This window comes from Protopterus annectens, chromosome 1.part0 (genome assembly GCF_019279795.1).
Source record: "Protopterus annectens isolate FY-2018-M chromosome 1.part0, PAN1.0, whole genome shotgun sequence".
In the NCBI taxonomy this organism is placed as follows: Eukaryota; Metazoa; Chordata; order Ceratodontiformes; family Protopteridae; genus Protopterus; species Protopterus annectens.
In genome coordinates this window covers 858,588,333-858,604,280 of record NC_056725.1, presented here as the reverse complement: position 1 = coordinate 858,604,280, position 15,948 = coordinate 858,588,333, and the positions used below count along the sequence as shown (strand labels likewise).

Below are 15,948 nucleotides of genomic sequence, written 5' to 3'. Positions count from 1 at the left end.
GCATGCTATGTCTGTCGTGGCTGATAGACGGGCCATCTGGTGGTGAGATCTTTATCAGCTGCACCAGGAGGATGTTCTTCATGTTTCACTGTTGCAGTGATCACTTTTGGGTTATCTGCTTGCAGTAGCCCTCAGTCAGCCTGATTAACAAAGTCCTGCGTCGGTTGCTGTCCCTTCTTCCATGACATCAGGTTGTCAGGGGTATAAAACATGCAGCCGATGCCATTCCATCAGTATTTCTTGCCGTGCGGTGCCCGAAGCAGAAGCAGTTTGCAAGTGCCGGTCAGATGACTCCTGAAATTTTCGTTTTTGAGTTTCAGAAATGAAGTCTTCAACTAAAGCTAAGTACCCCGTTGTGGAAACTTTTTCTTGCTCCTTACTGATGTCAGTAAAAGTTAATAATTGCATTACTTGTGGAAAGCAAATACCTCATAAAGATTTTCATTTGTACTGTATTCCTTGCCTAGACCCTGACCACGACATACCATGCTGTCGGTTTTGTGCTTTATTTAATCAGCGCACTATCCATCGTCGGTATATTTTTGCCTCAAAATATTTCGGTTCTTGGTTTAATTATCCAGAAATGTCGTCAGTTAGCCATCCGACTACTGGGATTCTGAAAAAATGCAAGGATAAAGACAGAGACATGCTGCCGAGGTCCAAAACTGCCGACGTCGCTTCTCCTAAGCCAGTCAGCAGTTCGCCAGTACTCAGTGAGGTGCCTTCGCAGCCCCTGATACCCACTACTTCTGATTCGCAGGCCTCTACTGAGACCCATTTGGAGTCCGGTATGCCGTGAGATGCTTCAACTATGCAACCTGCGGATGTCTCTACCTTGGATGGGTTTGGAGCCACTGTGCAGGCACTGGCTTTTGAGGGTGTATTCAGGCCTACGGACTTGCATATTAAACTGACGCCTCCTTCTTCTTTTAGGCCTAAATCTCGAACCATGCCTAAAAAAACGACGCCCAGGCCGCATGCTCAGGCATCTATGCCTAAAAAAACAAATGATAAGAATGGCTGAAGATCTTAGAACTTTAATCAGGGGAAGCCAACCTCCCCCTTCTAAGAGACCTAGGACTGAAGTTGTTTATGAATCTTCTGATTAGGATTCTGATTTTTCTGATTCTTCTGATGATCTGGATTTGCCCTTATCTACTTATGAGGATTCTGATGCAGAGTACTCTATTCCCTCTGCTTCCCCTCCAGAGGATTTTTCTTTTGGTGAAACCTTACATACTGTAAGGGAGCATTTCCACTGGGAAAGCCAGGATTTTTCTGATTCAAAAAAGAGGCTTAGAGATTTCTTACTCCTGCGTCAGCATAGGCCTTTAGCTATCCCTCCTGTACTAGACATTGTTGATGATGTTTTTTCGGAATCTAGTTTGGCCCCTGATTCCCTGCCTCCTGCTCACAGAAAACCTGACCGATATTACAGGGTTCCTGATTCACACAAGTTCCTTTTTAAAAATCCTATTGCGGATCCAAAGACTATTTCACAGGGACCTTAGGGCATTATGGCTTCTACTGCAAAAAATCCTACCCCTTCTGATAGAGACTCCAGGGCGCTGGATAGATGGGGTAAGAAGGTTTTACACTTCTGCAACCTTGGCCATTAGGGCTTTAAACTGCCAGTTTCATATGTTAAAGTATCAACAACATGTTATTGGATTGCTTAAACTGAAAATGATGTTGATTCCTGACTGTGCGGAAAATAAAGAATTACAGGATTTAATGCATTCTGCTGAACAGGTTGGAAAACATATTTTGCAATGTGGATTTGATTCTTTAGAGGCCTCTTGCAGGGCTGCTGTTACTGGTTCTGTGCTCAGAAGGCATGCTTGACTTAAGGAGCAGTTTTTACCTGATCATGTTAAAGCTAAATTGTTGGATGATCAGGACCACCTGTTTGGCAGCAAGGCTGAGGAAGTTCTTAAAAAGATGAAAGATCAAGCTAAATCTATGCAAACTGTTAAAGATTTCTTACAAGTTCAGCCTCCTAGATTTAGTAGGCACTGGCCTTCTAAGAATTGGTCCTTTTCAGCCTCTTCAAGGTCTTCTCAAGCCAAACCCAGACATAGCAGAAACCCCAGGTTTCAGTCCCAGGAGGGACACTAGACTAAGCAGTGGGGGGTTTCCGCACCCAAATCAGGGAGTAGTAAGACTCCTCCCCATGGAAAACTGTCTCAATTACTTGCTTCTAAAACTTCCAAGCACTTCCCAACTGAATGCTCCTTTAGGCGGAAAGATTGGTCTGCAGGCCAGAAACTGAAAACTCATTACCCAGGACAAATGGGTTTTAAATATAGTGTCCCAAGGATACAGATTTCACTTCCACACCTTACCAACACCAAGCGAGTGGCCAGATTTACCCCCAAATCAGTGGGCAGAGGCCCAAAATCAAGTACTGTCTCTTAAGCATGGGGGCTATTCAGTTGGTACCAGAAGAGGAAAAGGGACAAGGGTTCTATTCGAGACTTTTCCTGGTACCCAGAAAAGACAATACATGGCGTCCTATCCTGGACCTTTCTACTCTAAATACCTTTCTGGTGATTCAAAATTCAAGATGCTGACTCTTCACCAGCTGCTTCCTATGCTAGGCAAAGATGCATGGTTGGCAGTACTAGACTTAAAAGAAGCATACCAGCACATCCCTGTCGGGGAGTCTTGCAGAAAATACCTACGCTTCAAAGCAGGCTACATACACTGTCAGTTCTCTGCACTGCCCTTTGGTTTATCTACTGCACCTAGGGTATTCACAAAGTGCCTAGCTCCAGTCATTGCATTCTGAAGGCAAAGAAATATTAAAATATACCCATATCTGGATGATTGTCTAATTCAGGCAGAAAGCCAGGACATACTTTTGAATCATCTGGCCTTTGTTCAAAGGGTACTGACTTGTCTGGGGTACACCATAAACGAAAATAAATCACAACTGGTACCCTGTCAACAAATTATATTCCAGGGAGCAAGCTTGAATACAACTTCCCAAATGGCTTTCCTCACGCCAGCGAAACAGATTCATTTGACAACCTACTTCAAGCAAGTGTCCACAAAAACCCAGTTATCTGCAAGGCAAATACTGCAAGCTTTGGGGTTCATGGCTTCCTGCGTTCTTCTAATTCCATATGCAAGGCTGCATATAAGGAAACTGCAATGGTATCTCAAAAGCCTATGGTGTCAACATTCACAGGATCTAGAAGCAATGATTCCTATCATACCTTGCCTACGCCTAGAGCTCCTTTGGTGAGCAGAGGCCTGCCACCAAAACAGGGGACTACCATTCACACTATCGGTTATCAGAACTCACAAATTCCGATAATCATGGCCGCACAGGTAGAAACCACACTCTCCAAAGCTAAGAATTCAGCATCCATGGGACCAGATGACATCCCAGGCTGTGTATAACATGAACTACAAAATGAACTGGTACCTCACCTAAGTGTCATGTTTAATCATAGGCTCACCTCAGGCTTCGTGCCCACTGAGTGGCGCACAGCTACAGTTATCCCACTCCACAAGGGAGGATCCGCCTTGAATCCCGGGAACTACCGTCCCATCAGTCTGACAAGCCTGATGTGCAAGGGCATGGAACGCATTATCATGGAACTTATAAACAAAGACATTGGCAACCTTCAAACACTGGACCCCACCCAGTTTGGGTTTGTGAAGGGCCGATCTTGTCTCCTGAATCTGATTGACTTCTTTGAATCAGTCTCCAGAGCTGTGGATGAGGGTAAGGTGGTCCACACAGCCTATCTGGACCTCGCCAAGGCCTTTGACACCATCCCCCACTCTGGAAACCTAGATAAACTTACTAAGCTGGGCATACATCCCTACATCACTCGATGGGTTGCCAACAGGCTTACTGATAGAACCCAGACTGTAAAAGTAGCTGACACCAAATCCAGCTCCAGACAAGTGACAAGTGGAGTACCTCACGGTTCAGTCCTGGGACCACTCTTGTTTGGCATCTACTTCTCTGGAGTACAGGCCAACATTAAGGGACTCTGGCTAACAAAGTTTGCAGATGACTGCAAACTGGGAGCCATTATTGAATCCCCAAATTATGTGGATATTCTACAAAAGGGCCTTACAGAAACAGATGCCTGGTGTCAGAGCCATGGGCTCAAGCTTAATGCCAATAAATGTATAGTTATTCCCTTTGGAAAAAAACATGTACCCATGAATTGTCACATAGGTGGCAGGACACTAAACATCGAAAGTGTGATTAGAGACCTAGAGACACAGGTGGACAGTGGTCTCACTTTCGATAACCACATCGCCACAACAGTCAGGAAATCCTTCTATGTGGCACACCTCATCACTAAGGGCTTTTCATCCAGAAAAAAGGAGGTCATTGTCCCACTGTACTCATCCCTCATTTGCCTCGTTTGGTATGTACCTCACAAGACATCTGCAACAGCTGGAAAGGCCACAGAAATACCTCACTAAAAGAATCACAGGCCTAAAGCAGATGCATACGCTGACCGTCTAAAAAAAATTCCAGCTATACTGTGTGGCTTATCGTCTACTCAGAGGTGATCTCTGCTTAACATACAAGGCCATGTCAAACCCTGAGCTGTTGGACATGCTCCACTTAATGAAATCCCAATCCCTCAGAGCCACACGCTCCAGGGATCTAAATTTTATCATCACAATGAACAAAACATGCTGGAGAGATAGGTTCCTGATCCAGAGACTCCGCATACTCTGGAATAGACTGCCCATACATATCAAGCACAGCGCCTCATTGGCCCTCTTCAAAAGGAGCCTTGATGATTGAATGGGAGATAGGAAATTCACCCCGGGGATCATGTCAGTCACCCTGCTAAACAGGGGTCCAAAGAAGTAAATATTGTGAGAAGAAATATCCAGGGAATTCTTATGGCTAGGCTTGCATAGGCCCTAGGGCTGATAGCCTAGTACCAACCTATGAACTTCCCCCTGCCGCCCAAACCTTAACAACAGATGCATCAGACTGTGCATGGGGGGCCCACCTGGCAGGGAAGTGCATTCAGGGCAAATGGAACCCAAGTCAAATGCACCTGCATATCAACCAAAAAGAAATGTTAGCTGTACAGAATGTTCCGACAGCCTTCAAGGACCACATTCTTCCAGGACAATTAATGATAAAGATGGACGACACCACTGTTGTGTGGTACATAAACAAGCAGGGAGGGTACACATTCTTACCCCCTCTGCAGACTAGCCATGGCATTGTGGAACACATCCTGAGCTATCAAGTACATTTACAAGCTCAGTTCCTGCCAGGAAAACTAAATACACTGGCAGACGAACTAAGCAGAAACCTCATGGACCCACACGAGTGGAAACTGGAACGAAGGATTTTCAACATGTTGACAAGCAAATGGGGAAACCCAGATATAGACTTGTTTGCCTCCCCCAAAAACTATCATTTGGACAAATTCTGCACAAGGACTCCCCACAAACAAGCTTGGAAAGTGGATGCTCTGTCCTTCAGCTGGAAAAATCTTATGCTCTCCAAAGTACTACTAAAGATCAAACAAGATAAACCAAGGACGATTTTGATTGCAGCAGACTGACCACGCCAACACTAGTACCCCCTCTTGCGCAGTGTGTCACTGTGGGCCCCATGGCACCTGCCTTAGACTCTTACTCCGTTGTCTCAGCAGGAGAACCAAATTCTGCATCCTCAACTTCTAACACTGAATCTAGCAACCTGGCTAATTACATAATTTCTCCTTTACCATCCCTCCGTAAATCAGTGATGGATATCATTTTAGAGGCAAGGAGGCATCCAGAAAGTCTTACGCTGAAAAATGGAAAAGATTCTGTGCCTGGAACCAATCTTAAGGGATGAGCACAATAGTGCCCGATTTACCTCGGATTTTACAATACTTAACTGAGATGCTTCATAAGGACATGTCTTTCTCCTCCATCAAAATTCACACCTCGGCCATCTCAGCTCATTATGACACAGAACCACCCCTCTTCTCTCATCCACTGCTTAAGCAGTTCCTCAGAGGGGCCAAAAATCTACGACCACCCAGGAGAGCTCCAACTCCAGCCTGGGACCTCAACTTTTAATTGGAAAAGCTCACCTTTCCTCCTTTCGAGCCAGCTTTTCTTGGAAAACAGCTTTCCGTTTAGCAATCACTTCAGCAAGAAGGGTATCTGATTACAGGCCCTCATGGCAGTAGAGCCTTTCATCATCTTTCATGCGGACAGGGTGTCCCTCAGGACCAATCCCTCCTTTATGCCCAAGGTAGTATCCAGCGTGGCCCTTTATCAGTCCATACGTTTGCCAACCTTCTTTCCTAATCCACAGAACAAAGGGGAATGGATTCTGCACTCCTTAGACATGCACAGACAATTTAGATTGTACTTGGACAGAACTAAACCTCAAAGGAAGTCTGATCAACTGCTGGTGGCATTTTCTGCAGGGGCAGAGGGGAAGGCTATTTCAAAGCAAACCATTTCCAAATGCATAGGCCATTGCATTCATTTTTGCTACAAACACCATGGAAAACCTATCCCACTGGAGATCAGACCCCACTGTACCAGGGCTGCATCTACCTCTCAGCCTTTCTCAGAGGCGTCCCTATCAGGGACATCCTAGAAGCTGCTACCTGGAGTTCTGTACATACTTTCACCAAGCATTACCATCTGCCAATTTTCTCTAAATCCAGAGCTGGCTTTGCCACTGCAGTCTTGCAGGGCCTTTTAGCTGGTCCTAATTCTATTTAAATTCTTCCTTCCTCCCTTAGCTTTGGGAATCTACCCAAAAGTGATGACTGTAACAGTGAAACACGAAGAACATAGTACAGTTGTGTACACTTACCATAAATGTAGATGTTCGAGTGTATTCACTGTTGCAGTCCTGGTTAGCCTCCCTCCAGCCCCCTTCTTTTTCTTTTTTGGATATACCTCTACTTTCCTTTACTATATTCAAAAGCTTTTTGGTGTATTTGTTTTTTTGTTGGAGGTATAACCTTATATATTTATAGATTTAATTGCTTCCCATTAAGGGGACATCTGATATGTGGGGCAAGAAAAACTGATGTAATGGCATCGGCTGAATGTTTTATACCCCTGACAACCTGACGTCATGGAAGAAGGGACAGCAACTGACACAGGACCCAAGACTTTGTTAATCAGGTCGACTGAGGGCTACTGCAAGTAGATAACCCAAAAGTGATGACTGCAACAGTGAATACACTCTAACATCTACATTTATGATAAGTGTACATAACTGTGCTATCCTCATGGTCCTACTGCATATGTTCAACAGCTAATGCATCTCAGACGCACCCTGCTGTTACTTTTGACACCTGATGATCAAGGGAAAATCCTCTGTGACACTTTCAGAAGAGGAGCCTTCACCTCCACCTCTCCCTCCCCTGAGAAGTGGCCATGGAGGTGTCCAGTGACACCTTCAGCAAGGAGACCTTCATCCCCCCACTGCCGAGATTCAAGCCAGCTGACACTGTTGATTCCAGCAGCAGATGCTTCATTTGGTACAGACCCAGGTATCTACCTCCACTGCACACTTTTGCACTACAGCTAAACATGCAGAAGGGTGACAAAAACAGAGCAAATAAACTCATTATTGTATGCCTGTTACAAGTAGAATTGCAATTGCACAGTACAGCCATGGACATTGTATATGTATCCTGCTGCCTGGACAGTTTCTTAGACCTCTTGAGACATGCCTCCCTGTTAAACTCTGTCTGCTCTGCCACTGCAAATGTAGGGATAATTCATCTTCAAAGGAAGACAAAGAAACTTACAGTAGTCAAAATAAAAATGTTGTATACAGCTATTACCACAAAACGCTGTATCAGGTAGCAGCCCTAATGGAACTAGTGCCTAAAGAGGCTACATGCACCCTTTTGGTCTTCACAAGGAGAAGGTAGTAGCCCCCATGTCCACAGCTGCATGTTTGGATATCATGTGGTGCACATTGTCAACACCAGTGGTGCATCAGTGAAGGTATCAGTATTGAAAGGTCACCGCAATATAGGCAGCTGGTGCTCTGTGCTTGAGTAGCATGCATGGGTTCCATTAATCCAGTGATGGGCAGGGAAGAACATGCTTGCATTGTCTGGGTGTGATAGTGCAAGTTTTTATGGCAGTGATTCAGAAATGATCACACACAGTCACCTTATTAGTGTAGTTGCCCAGAGGTGTGGCTTTGGTTCATTTTTTGACACAATGAAGAATGGCAACTCTACAGCAGAAGGTTGGATGTATATTATGGTGCACATAGGCAGCAATGACCTTTCAGAGGAGATATTTGTGATATTGGCAAGTAGGGCAAGGGAGGTGTCTGAGAGGTGCCATAACAGTGGGATAGAGGTAACATTATAGAAGTGTTACCAGTGCCATCATCCAGTACACTGTGGTGGGGAGAGGATTAGAAACTATAAAGACCGTGTGCACCACTTTCAAGTGGGAGAAAGCCTTGGGATTGTTAAGAAGATGGGAGGCCTGATAATGAGACAATTTCGGCACCAGAGAAAGGCTCCTTCTTAGCCCAAAAGAAACAGAAGGGCTCAAAGCTGGGTTAGAAAGATTCATCACCAATGTCATACCTTTCAGCTAAGTTGGGGAGTGGTGGTGGTGTTGAAACAGTGGGGGGATTGTAAAGATCTAGGTAGAGGGTGAAGGAGGCAAATTACATATCAGAGAAATAAATGGGTGGTTTAGCGTTTGTTTTCGTAGTACTACTATATATTACAAGAGGTCTTGGAAGAAAGATGGAGAGCTTTGAACCACTGATGCAGGATAGAAGGGGTTGATATCGCTGGTATCACAAAAACCTGGACCATTGATGACAAGGGGTGGGATGAGGAGGGGCTGAAGTACACGTTTTTGTGAATCATGGCAGTGGTATGGAGGGAAAGAATCACTTCTGTAATGAAGAGAATTAAATGAAAGGTCAGGAAAACAAATGTGCAATGCCCTGTAAAGAAACTGTGAGAGTGGAGAATGCAAGAATCAAGGATATGCACCATGGAGGTTATGATGGGGATAAAGAGAGAGAGAGTTGGTGGATGAATACATTGTATTTGCCCCAAGACAGGTCAGGCATGAGGATGACAAATGGTGAAGGAGTTAACAAAAGGATTGGTTTAGAACAACAGAAGGTTATACTCATGGGATCTGAATTTGTTGGGATAAAACTGGGAAATCCTAGGCTGCTGTTTATAGAGGGAGTTGTAGTTGAAGTCTTTGACAGTTGGTGGGGGGGGGGTCACCCAACTGGTATGAGATCATATTAGAAAAGACAGAATTCTGGGTGCATTCCTAACCAAGACAGAGGGATCTTGGTTGCCCAGGTGAAGGCATTCTGAGTTAATTGTAATTATGCCACTGTGAAGTATAGAAATTTAGATTCGGAGGATGGTTAAGAACCTAGACACAAAAGACTGTGGTATAGGATTTCATGGGCTGGATTATACTGAATTGGGTGAAAGGATCAGGGATAATTTTGAATCAAACTGAGAAGGGGAACTACCTATGGTAATGAGCCATGGACGGAGGACTTGGGGCTTTGAGTGATATGAGGAAGAGGTAAAAAAATGGAGGAAAAAAGACAAAGTCAGTGAAGCTATGAGGATAAATAAGACAAATTATGAGTGCAGAGAAGGGGTGGCAAGGAAGAAGAGGAAGCTCATTACCAGGAGGCAGACAGGAATGCAGCAAAGGAGATGTGGTTAGCAAAGGTGCATGTTTAAAGAAAATTTAATGACTAGGTCAAGAGGGGAAACAAAGTCATTGTCAGGCATTTAGCATAAAGGAAAAAGTGGAATGGCAGACCTCTGCAAGTTTAGCAAGGACAGGAGGGATATGAACAAGTGTGTGAGTAACATGTATTGAATGAATACTTTACCCTTAGCCTTCAGAAAGGGAGAGAGAAGATACCATGATGGGAGTAAAATAAGACAGAGTTGGGAAAGCATTAGTTGAACACTAACTTAGAAAAAGCAGGAGGTAGAGATGGAACTGGCTGTGCAAAAGGAAGATAAGATATAAAGAAAAGTTTGCAGTAAGAAGTTAATGGTGACTAGATTAGGTGGACGGGTGTAATGTAATTGTCTCAGTTGTCTCAAGAAGTAGAAAACCGTAGCCTTTGGTACCCTGAATCTTCCACTCCATCGTCCTCACCCACATTCATGACAGTAGGATCACACACCACAGGGTTGAAAGGTCATACCAAAATGGAAAATTGTAAGATCCTATGCTATAGCTCCTTCCCTTCTACAGTATATAATTTCTATATCGCTAGAAGTGAAATGGTCTTTGACATAATCTCAGTGTTTTAGCCTTGAGAGTCTGATAAATGTTACAAGATGAATTTGGTAATGCTGCCTTATTGGGTATTTTATTAATACAGGGCTCCTATCAGAAATATGTTTGACTTATTCTCACTCCCAGTGACCTACATGGATAAGTGAATATTTGCAGTGAGAATTACAGTTCTTTTTATTGGAACCAGTGGCTGTATTGTATTTTATGGAATACTTTTGATTGTCCACAATATCTTCAATTGTCCTTGATAATTTTGTTTACAACTTCACAAAAGTGATAATGCAACAGACCTGTTGGTTGAACATTTGGCTGATTACACTTGATTGGTACTAGCTCTTGGATTTGCCACTTTATTGGTTTATTTAGTGTATTAGATTTGACTGGTCACAACGCTCTCAGCTGATATTCTAGTGGATATTCATGGTAACAGATTGTATTGCTTCAGCATTTGACTGTGAGCATGGGAACATATGGAAACATTCAGGCGAGCACAACTGATTGGCTCCCTTTTCTTGAGTCATCATTTCATAGGCTACCTGAAGTAACCAGACCTGACTGGTTTAATATCACAATGTGAAAATGGTTTCTAACCATTGACAGAGCTGAGTATAGCTGATTGGAACTAACTTTCTGGATTCTACATTCATTGGACTTTTCAGTACGATTTACTTGATTGGCTACATTATTTTGAGCTGTGATTTCATTGGCTTTTATTGGTTTAGTCCCTGTTTTTTGCATACAGGAACTTCTAGTAGAATGTAACTGATTGAACATTCTTTTTTGATTAAAAACTTCATTGGTTTGTAAAATTATTAGATTTGATTGGTCTAATACTTAGACATGTAAACGGAACAGTAAACATTAGATTGGTTCATGTTTTCTTACTGATGAATTATTGGCGAATAGGAGAAGATGTGCCAAATTTGAGAACCTTTATTGGTTTGAACATCTATGTGAATTTTAATTAGAGAGGCATGACTGCCATGTGATTGTATAATTTTTCTTATTTTAAAGAATGGCCATTTTTATGGATCTGATGAGTTATTAATAATGCAAAATCACTCATCTTGTTTTTGTGTTGGTTTTACATGTCTTAATGAAAGTTCTTCATTAAATTTATTGTATTGTATGTTCTTGGCTTGGGTAGTTGATTTTGTTTTTCTTATTTTGCAAAGTGGAAAATAGGGAGGCAGTCTCACTAAAACTGCATAAAGACAAATAAACCCTTTGCTCTATGATTAAAGATAATATAAATAGGTTGAGGACTCCCTTGCTTTGGTTGACCAACATCTGTGCCTCCTTCACACATTAAAAGATAATCAGAAGTTACTTGTACATCAGCAAAGGCTTATGTGTAGAGGGTAGTGGACATCTATGAAAAGAGCTGAGAAAAGCTGAGTATTGGATTAGGTTTTCCGAACTTACAAGGCAGAAGCAGCAAATGAACACCATAAAATCTAGGGTTGCCCCCTTGTCACCAGGATCTTTGATGTAGGTGATTAGTACTGCAGCCACAGTCGTAGGATTTAATTTCCTCCAGAGGCAAACTTCTGGATCCTTTTGGACTTTGGAAGGCAGCACATTCCTTCTCTAGCCCAAAAGCAGCATACTATCCAGCTCCTTGTTATCAACTGACTCTATATTACCTCTGAGTGGAAAAAAAATGCTTTTACCCATCTAAATATTTGGACTTAAAGAAGTATGCTAATTTATTCTTGTCTGATTCTTGTCACAGGATTTATGACTCCCTTACAATGATTGTATAAGACAGGCAGCATTATGTAGAATTTTGTGTTAACCATGGACATGTTGCTGTATGTTATTCTACTCATAATCATGCTGTATGTTTTTTGATCTTAGGAAAGAAAACTTTTTGTATATGGAAAAGGTGGGCCATCAGCCAGGGTTCTCAGGAATCTGGCTTGATTCCCTGGCAAACGTCTTCAGCAGATCCATTAGTCAGTGCAGAAATGCCTAAAGCCTAGAATCTGGCTAAAAATGGTACCCTTGGAAGAGCAGAAGCGAGCAAGGAAAAGACAAAGGAATTCTAGGCCTATAAGCATAAGACAGTTGGCAAAGAAAGCCATATAGAGAATCATGAGGGGAAGGTTGGTTGCTTTCCTATAGGGCTACAGTCAGTGTATGTGTTCAAGACCAGATAGAGCTATCAGTCAAACCTGATCCTGTTTTATGATTGTCTTACATGAGAAATGTGATAATAGTGTACTGGTTAGTGGTGGTCTACTTAAACTTCACCAAGTCTTTCACTCAGTCTAGTATTGGCGACAGTGAGTGCAGGTAGGACAGAGACTTTGGAGCTGGATTTGTGGCATGGTTGAAGACTAGGGCACAGGGTTTTCATCAGAAGTAGTGTCTGTATTAAGGGGAATAAGTAATGGAGTACTGCAGAGCTTGACCTTGGGTCCTACACTTCCAGTATTCATCATCCTATTAACTTCAGTGATACATAATGGAATAGTACACAAGACCAACATCTTCACTAATGACACATTACGTGCAGTAGCCTGTCAGTTGACTAACCAGTTTTGCATTTCTGCACGTTGCATTTTTTACCTTTAATATCTCTTGTCAAGCACAGTTCCAGTAAATTAAGAGCAAAAGACTTTTCACGGTGTTTTGGTTAAACTTCCTGTAGTTAGATGTAAGCTAGTTATGACTGGTGTACCTAAAAGAAAAAACTAAAGCACCTTAAAAGTGTCTTCTATCGTAGTTCCTCCAGTTGTACAAATAGTTTGCTTATTGTTATACATATTAACAAACCATCTTTTGATTACTAAATTGTGTGGGTCATACCTACAAAAAGGATCATTAAACTAACCACTTTAGCTGGTAACAGATGAAAAAAATAAGATGTTATTAATCACTGCAAATTTTTTTTTTTTTTTTTTAGGACAAGACCTTCTTACTTTTTGATTGTCTTTCTGCAGATTTTATGGGAATGAAAATGGTTGGTGAGATGCTTCGAATGGCTGGTGCTTTCTTCATTCGACGTACATTTGGTGGTAACAAATTGTACTGGGCAGTATTCTCAGAATATGTAAAGACTGTATTACGGGTAATCATTTATTCTTACGTGAAATATTGTATGCTTTTTACCTTATTTTGTATTGGTCATTGACTTGGCTGTGAGCAGATACTTTAAGTTTATTCATAAGTGACTAATCTGTTTGATCACTTGTCAGCATGTACGTAAGCAGTAGCTACATTTTACCTTGTATTCTTTGCTGGTTAACTCAGTGTTAACTGGAAGGTGGAAGTCCAGTAGATAAGTTCTTTTTAATCTTTGGAAAAATATTTTAGCTGTAACCTGAAAGGGCTTGTAGAACTTTTTTCTATTTACATTTCTATTTATTTATTTATTTAACATTTGTTTACCGGGAAAGTCTGACTTGGTTATGAGCCAATTTTCAGCAGAGTCCTTGGGAGAAACTCTCCAGATGCATGTATTTGAACGTGGGAGGAAACCGGAGCACCTGGAGAACACCTACATGAACACAGGGAGGACATGCAGACTCCGCACGGAAGAAACTCCAGCTGAGAATCGATCCAGAGAACCTCTTGCTGTGAGGTGACAATGCTAACCGCTAAGCCACTGCACCATCCATTGCATCTCATTACAGTATGTTGATATTTTCAGAAATCAAGAAACCATTTTTCTTTTTCTTTTTTTAGATGAGTGACTTTAAAGACTGAACAGTTGGTTGTCATGCAGAGGAGTATGGAGTATTTGCCTGTGCCAAAAGTTAGGCAACAGAATTTTGGGATACTTGTTTCAGAGTGGTAAAGGAATATCTTGGGGATGATCACCCTAACACAATGGTGAGAATGCAGATGATCAGAGAAACTCAGGAAAACAAAAATGAATGACGAATCAAACCAAATCCAAAGCTCAAATGGAAAACTCAAAAACTCTTTTTAAAGTAGTATATGAAGGCATACTACAGATAACCTTAAATGCCTTGCATCTTTGGGGGTATTTACTTGTACAAGCCATATGTAGGAGTATTTTCCAGCTTCATATATTTTTCTTGAATAATTTTATCTGTGTTCTTAATTTTGGGTGATAAAAGGTTTCATCATTTGTTTCATAATATCTGAATTCAGTAATCACTGTTTTACGTATTGTTAGTATGGTTTCATGCCCAATGTTGCCTTTTTTTATATTTATTTTTATCTATTTCTAATAATTTTACATCACGGTACAATATTTAGAGTGCAAGGTGCATGAATAAAGGGATACATGTATTGTACTGAGTTGTTGTGATACAATGTACCTTTAAAGGACAACCGCACCTACAGACTCAAAATAACATGTTTATTTCATCATGGTTTGGTGTTTCCTACATTTTAACACCACTCTGAGACTATTTAGAGCTTTTTTAGATATTTTTATAAGCAATTTCTGACTCTGACTACATGGGGTCTGGCATCTTGAAGTAATTCTGACTGTTTAGTCTAGGTATCCCAGAATGCATTGTTTGTCTCCAAAAAATTGCATCAGATCTGCCACGTTTTCACTAAAGCTCCTGTCAGTGCACTGATTTTAGAGGCATTCACTGCTGTGTTGTAGTCACCTACTTTTGGTTAAAATGTTATCCTTTTTCAGTGACTACTTCAAACACAAGCAGTGCAAATGCTACAGAACAGAATTGAAAAGTGCATTTTATTGCTCTTTCTTCTTAGAAATGCTAACTTGATTTCTTTTGTGAAGGCTGAAATCTAGTTCTTCAAGGTATCTCCCCACCCCGTCACACCTACCTTCTCTAGCTGTCAGAGATGCACGGGTAATTTGACCCATTATCTGCATGTGATTGACAGCTCACAACAGGTGACCAGACCACTGTACTGTTTTCTTGTCAGCCTTTCCTTCCTTACAGTGGGAGACTTTTTTTGTTGCACTCCTCCTGTCAAATTTAGAACCAAGCTCCATAGCACTGAAAATAATCACCGTTTTGTAAAGCATCAAACTCCCACATATTTTCCTTCCCGTTTGGTTAAATAGCTAACAAATGCACTATAAACACAAAATACTTCAGCCTTGCATGACAGCACCCACATGCTTTTTTTAAGTGGTAATTTAAGAAAATTATGGTATTGCATACTTCATGTAATCTGATGTAGTGTTGTCGATTAATTGCGACAGACATCTGCTTCTTATGTAAAAACATGCAGTTAATGTCTATGCATGGTCATTGCAAAGTTATGCTCTTAGTTTTTGCAGCTGTTACTGTGCTTCTGCCTGTACTTTGTCACATATCAGTAGGGTTCTTCAGAAAAGTGAGGTTATAGTTTGACATTTTTGCTGGACTATCACACTTCCAGCAACGGGCAATTTTGTGTTCCAACCACAGTTACAGTTACACAGTCACAACCCAAATCAACTACATATACTCCATCATATCATGGTTTACTCAGAATTTCACCAGTTAGTATGCATAGTCTTGCTAAGAGTATGCTGGGCAAGGCAGCTCTGACATCACAATGTGGGAGGTCCACTGGCTCTTCTGTACAGCATGCAAATGAGGCGGGGATTACATCACTTTGGGGGAGGAAATGTCCTGGTAGCTAGAGCAAGAGCTCTGGCAGATGTGACATCATCATTTCAGAGCCAGGTAGAGGTTTTTCAAC

The 15,948-nt window shown here is 41.8% G+C and overlaps 1 protein-coding gene across 1 annotated transcript in view; it reads left to right on the top strand.

The window, feature by feature from the left end:
• GNPAT (glyceronephosphate O-acyltransferase) overlaps positions 1 to 15,948 on the top strand; it is a gene marked incomplete in the record, with an annotated part of 1,227,276 nt that overhangs the window by 282,759 nt on the left and 928,569 nt on the right. Inside the window, 1 exon segment of the mRNA XM_044063684.1 lies at positions 13,248 to 13,375. Within this exon segment, the coding sequence (XP_043919619.1) occupies positions 13,248 to 13,375 (128 nt within the window).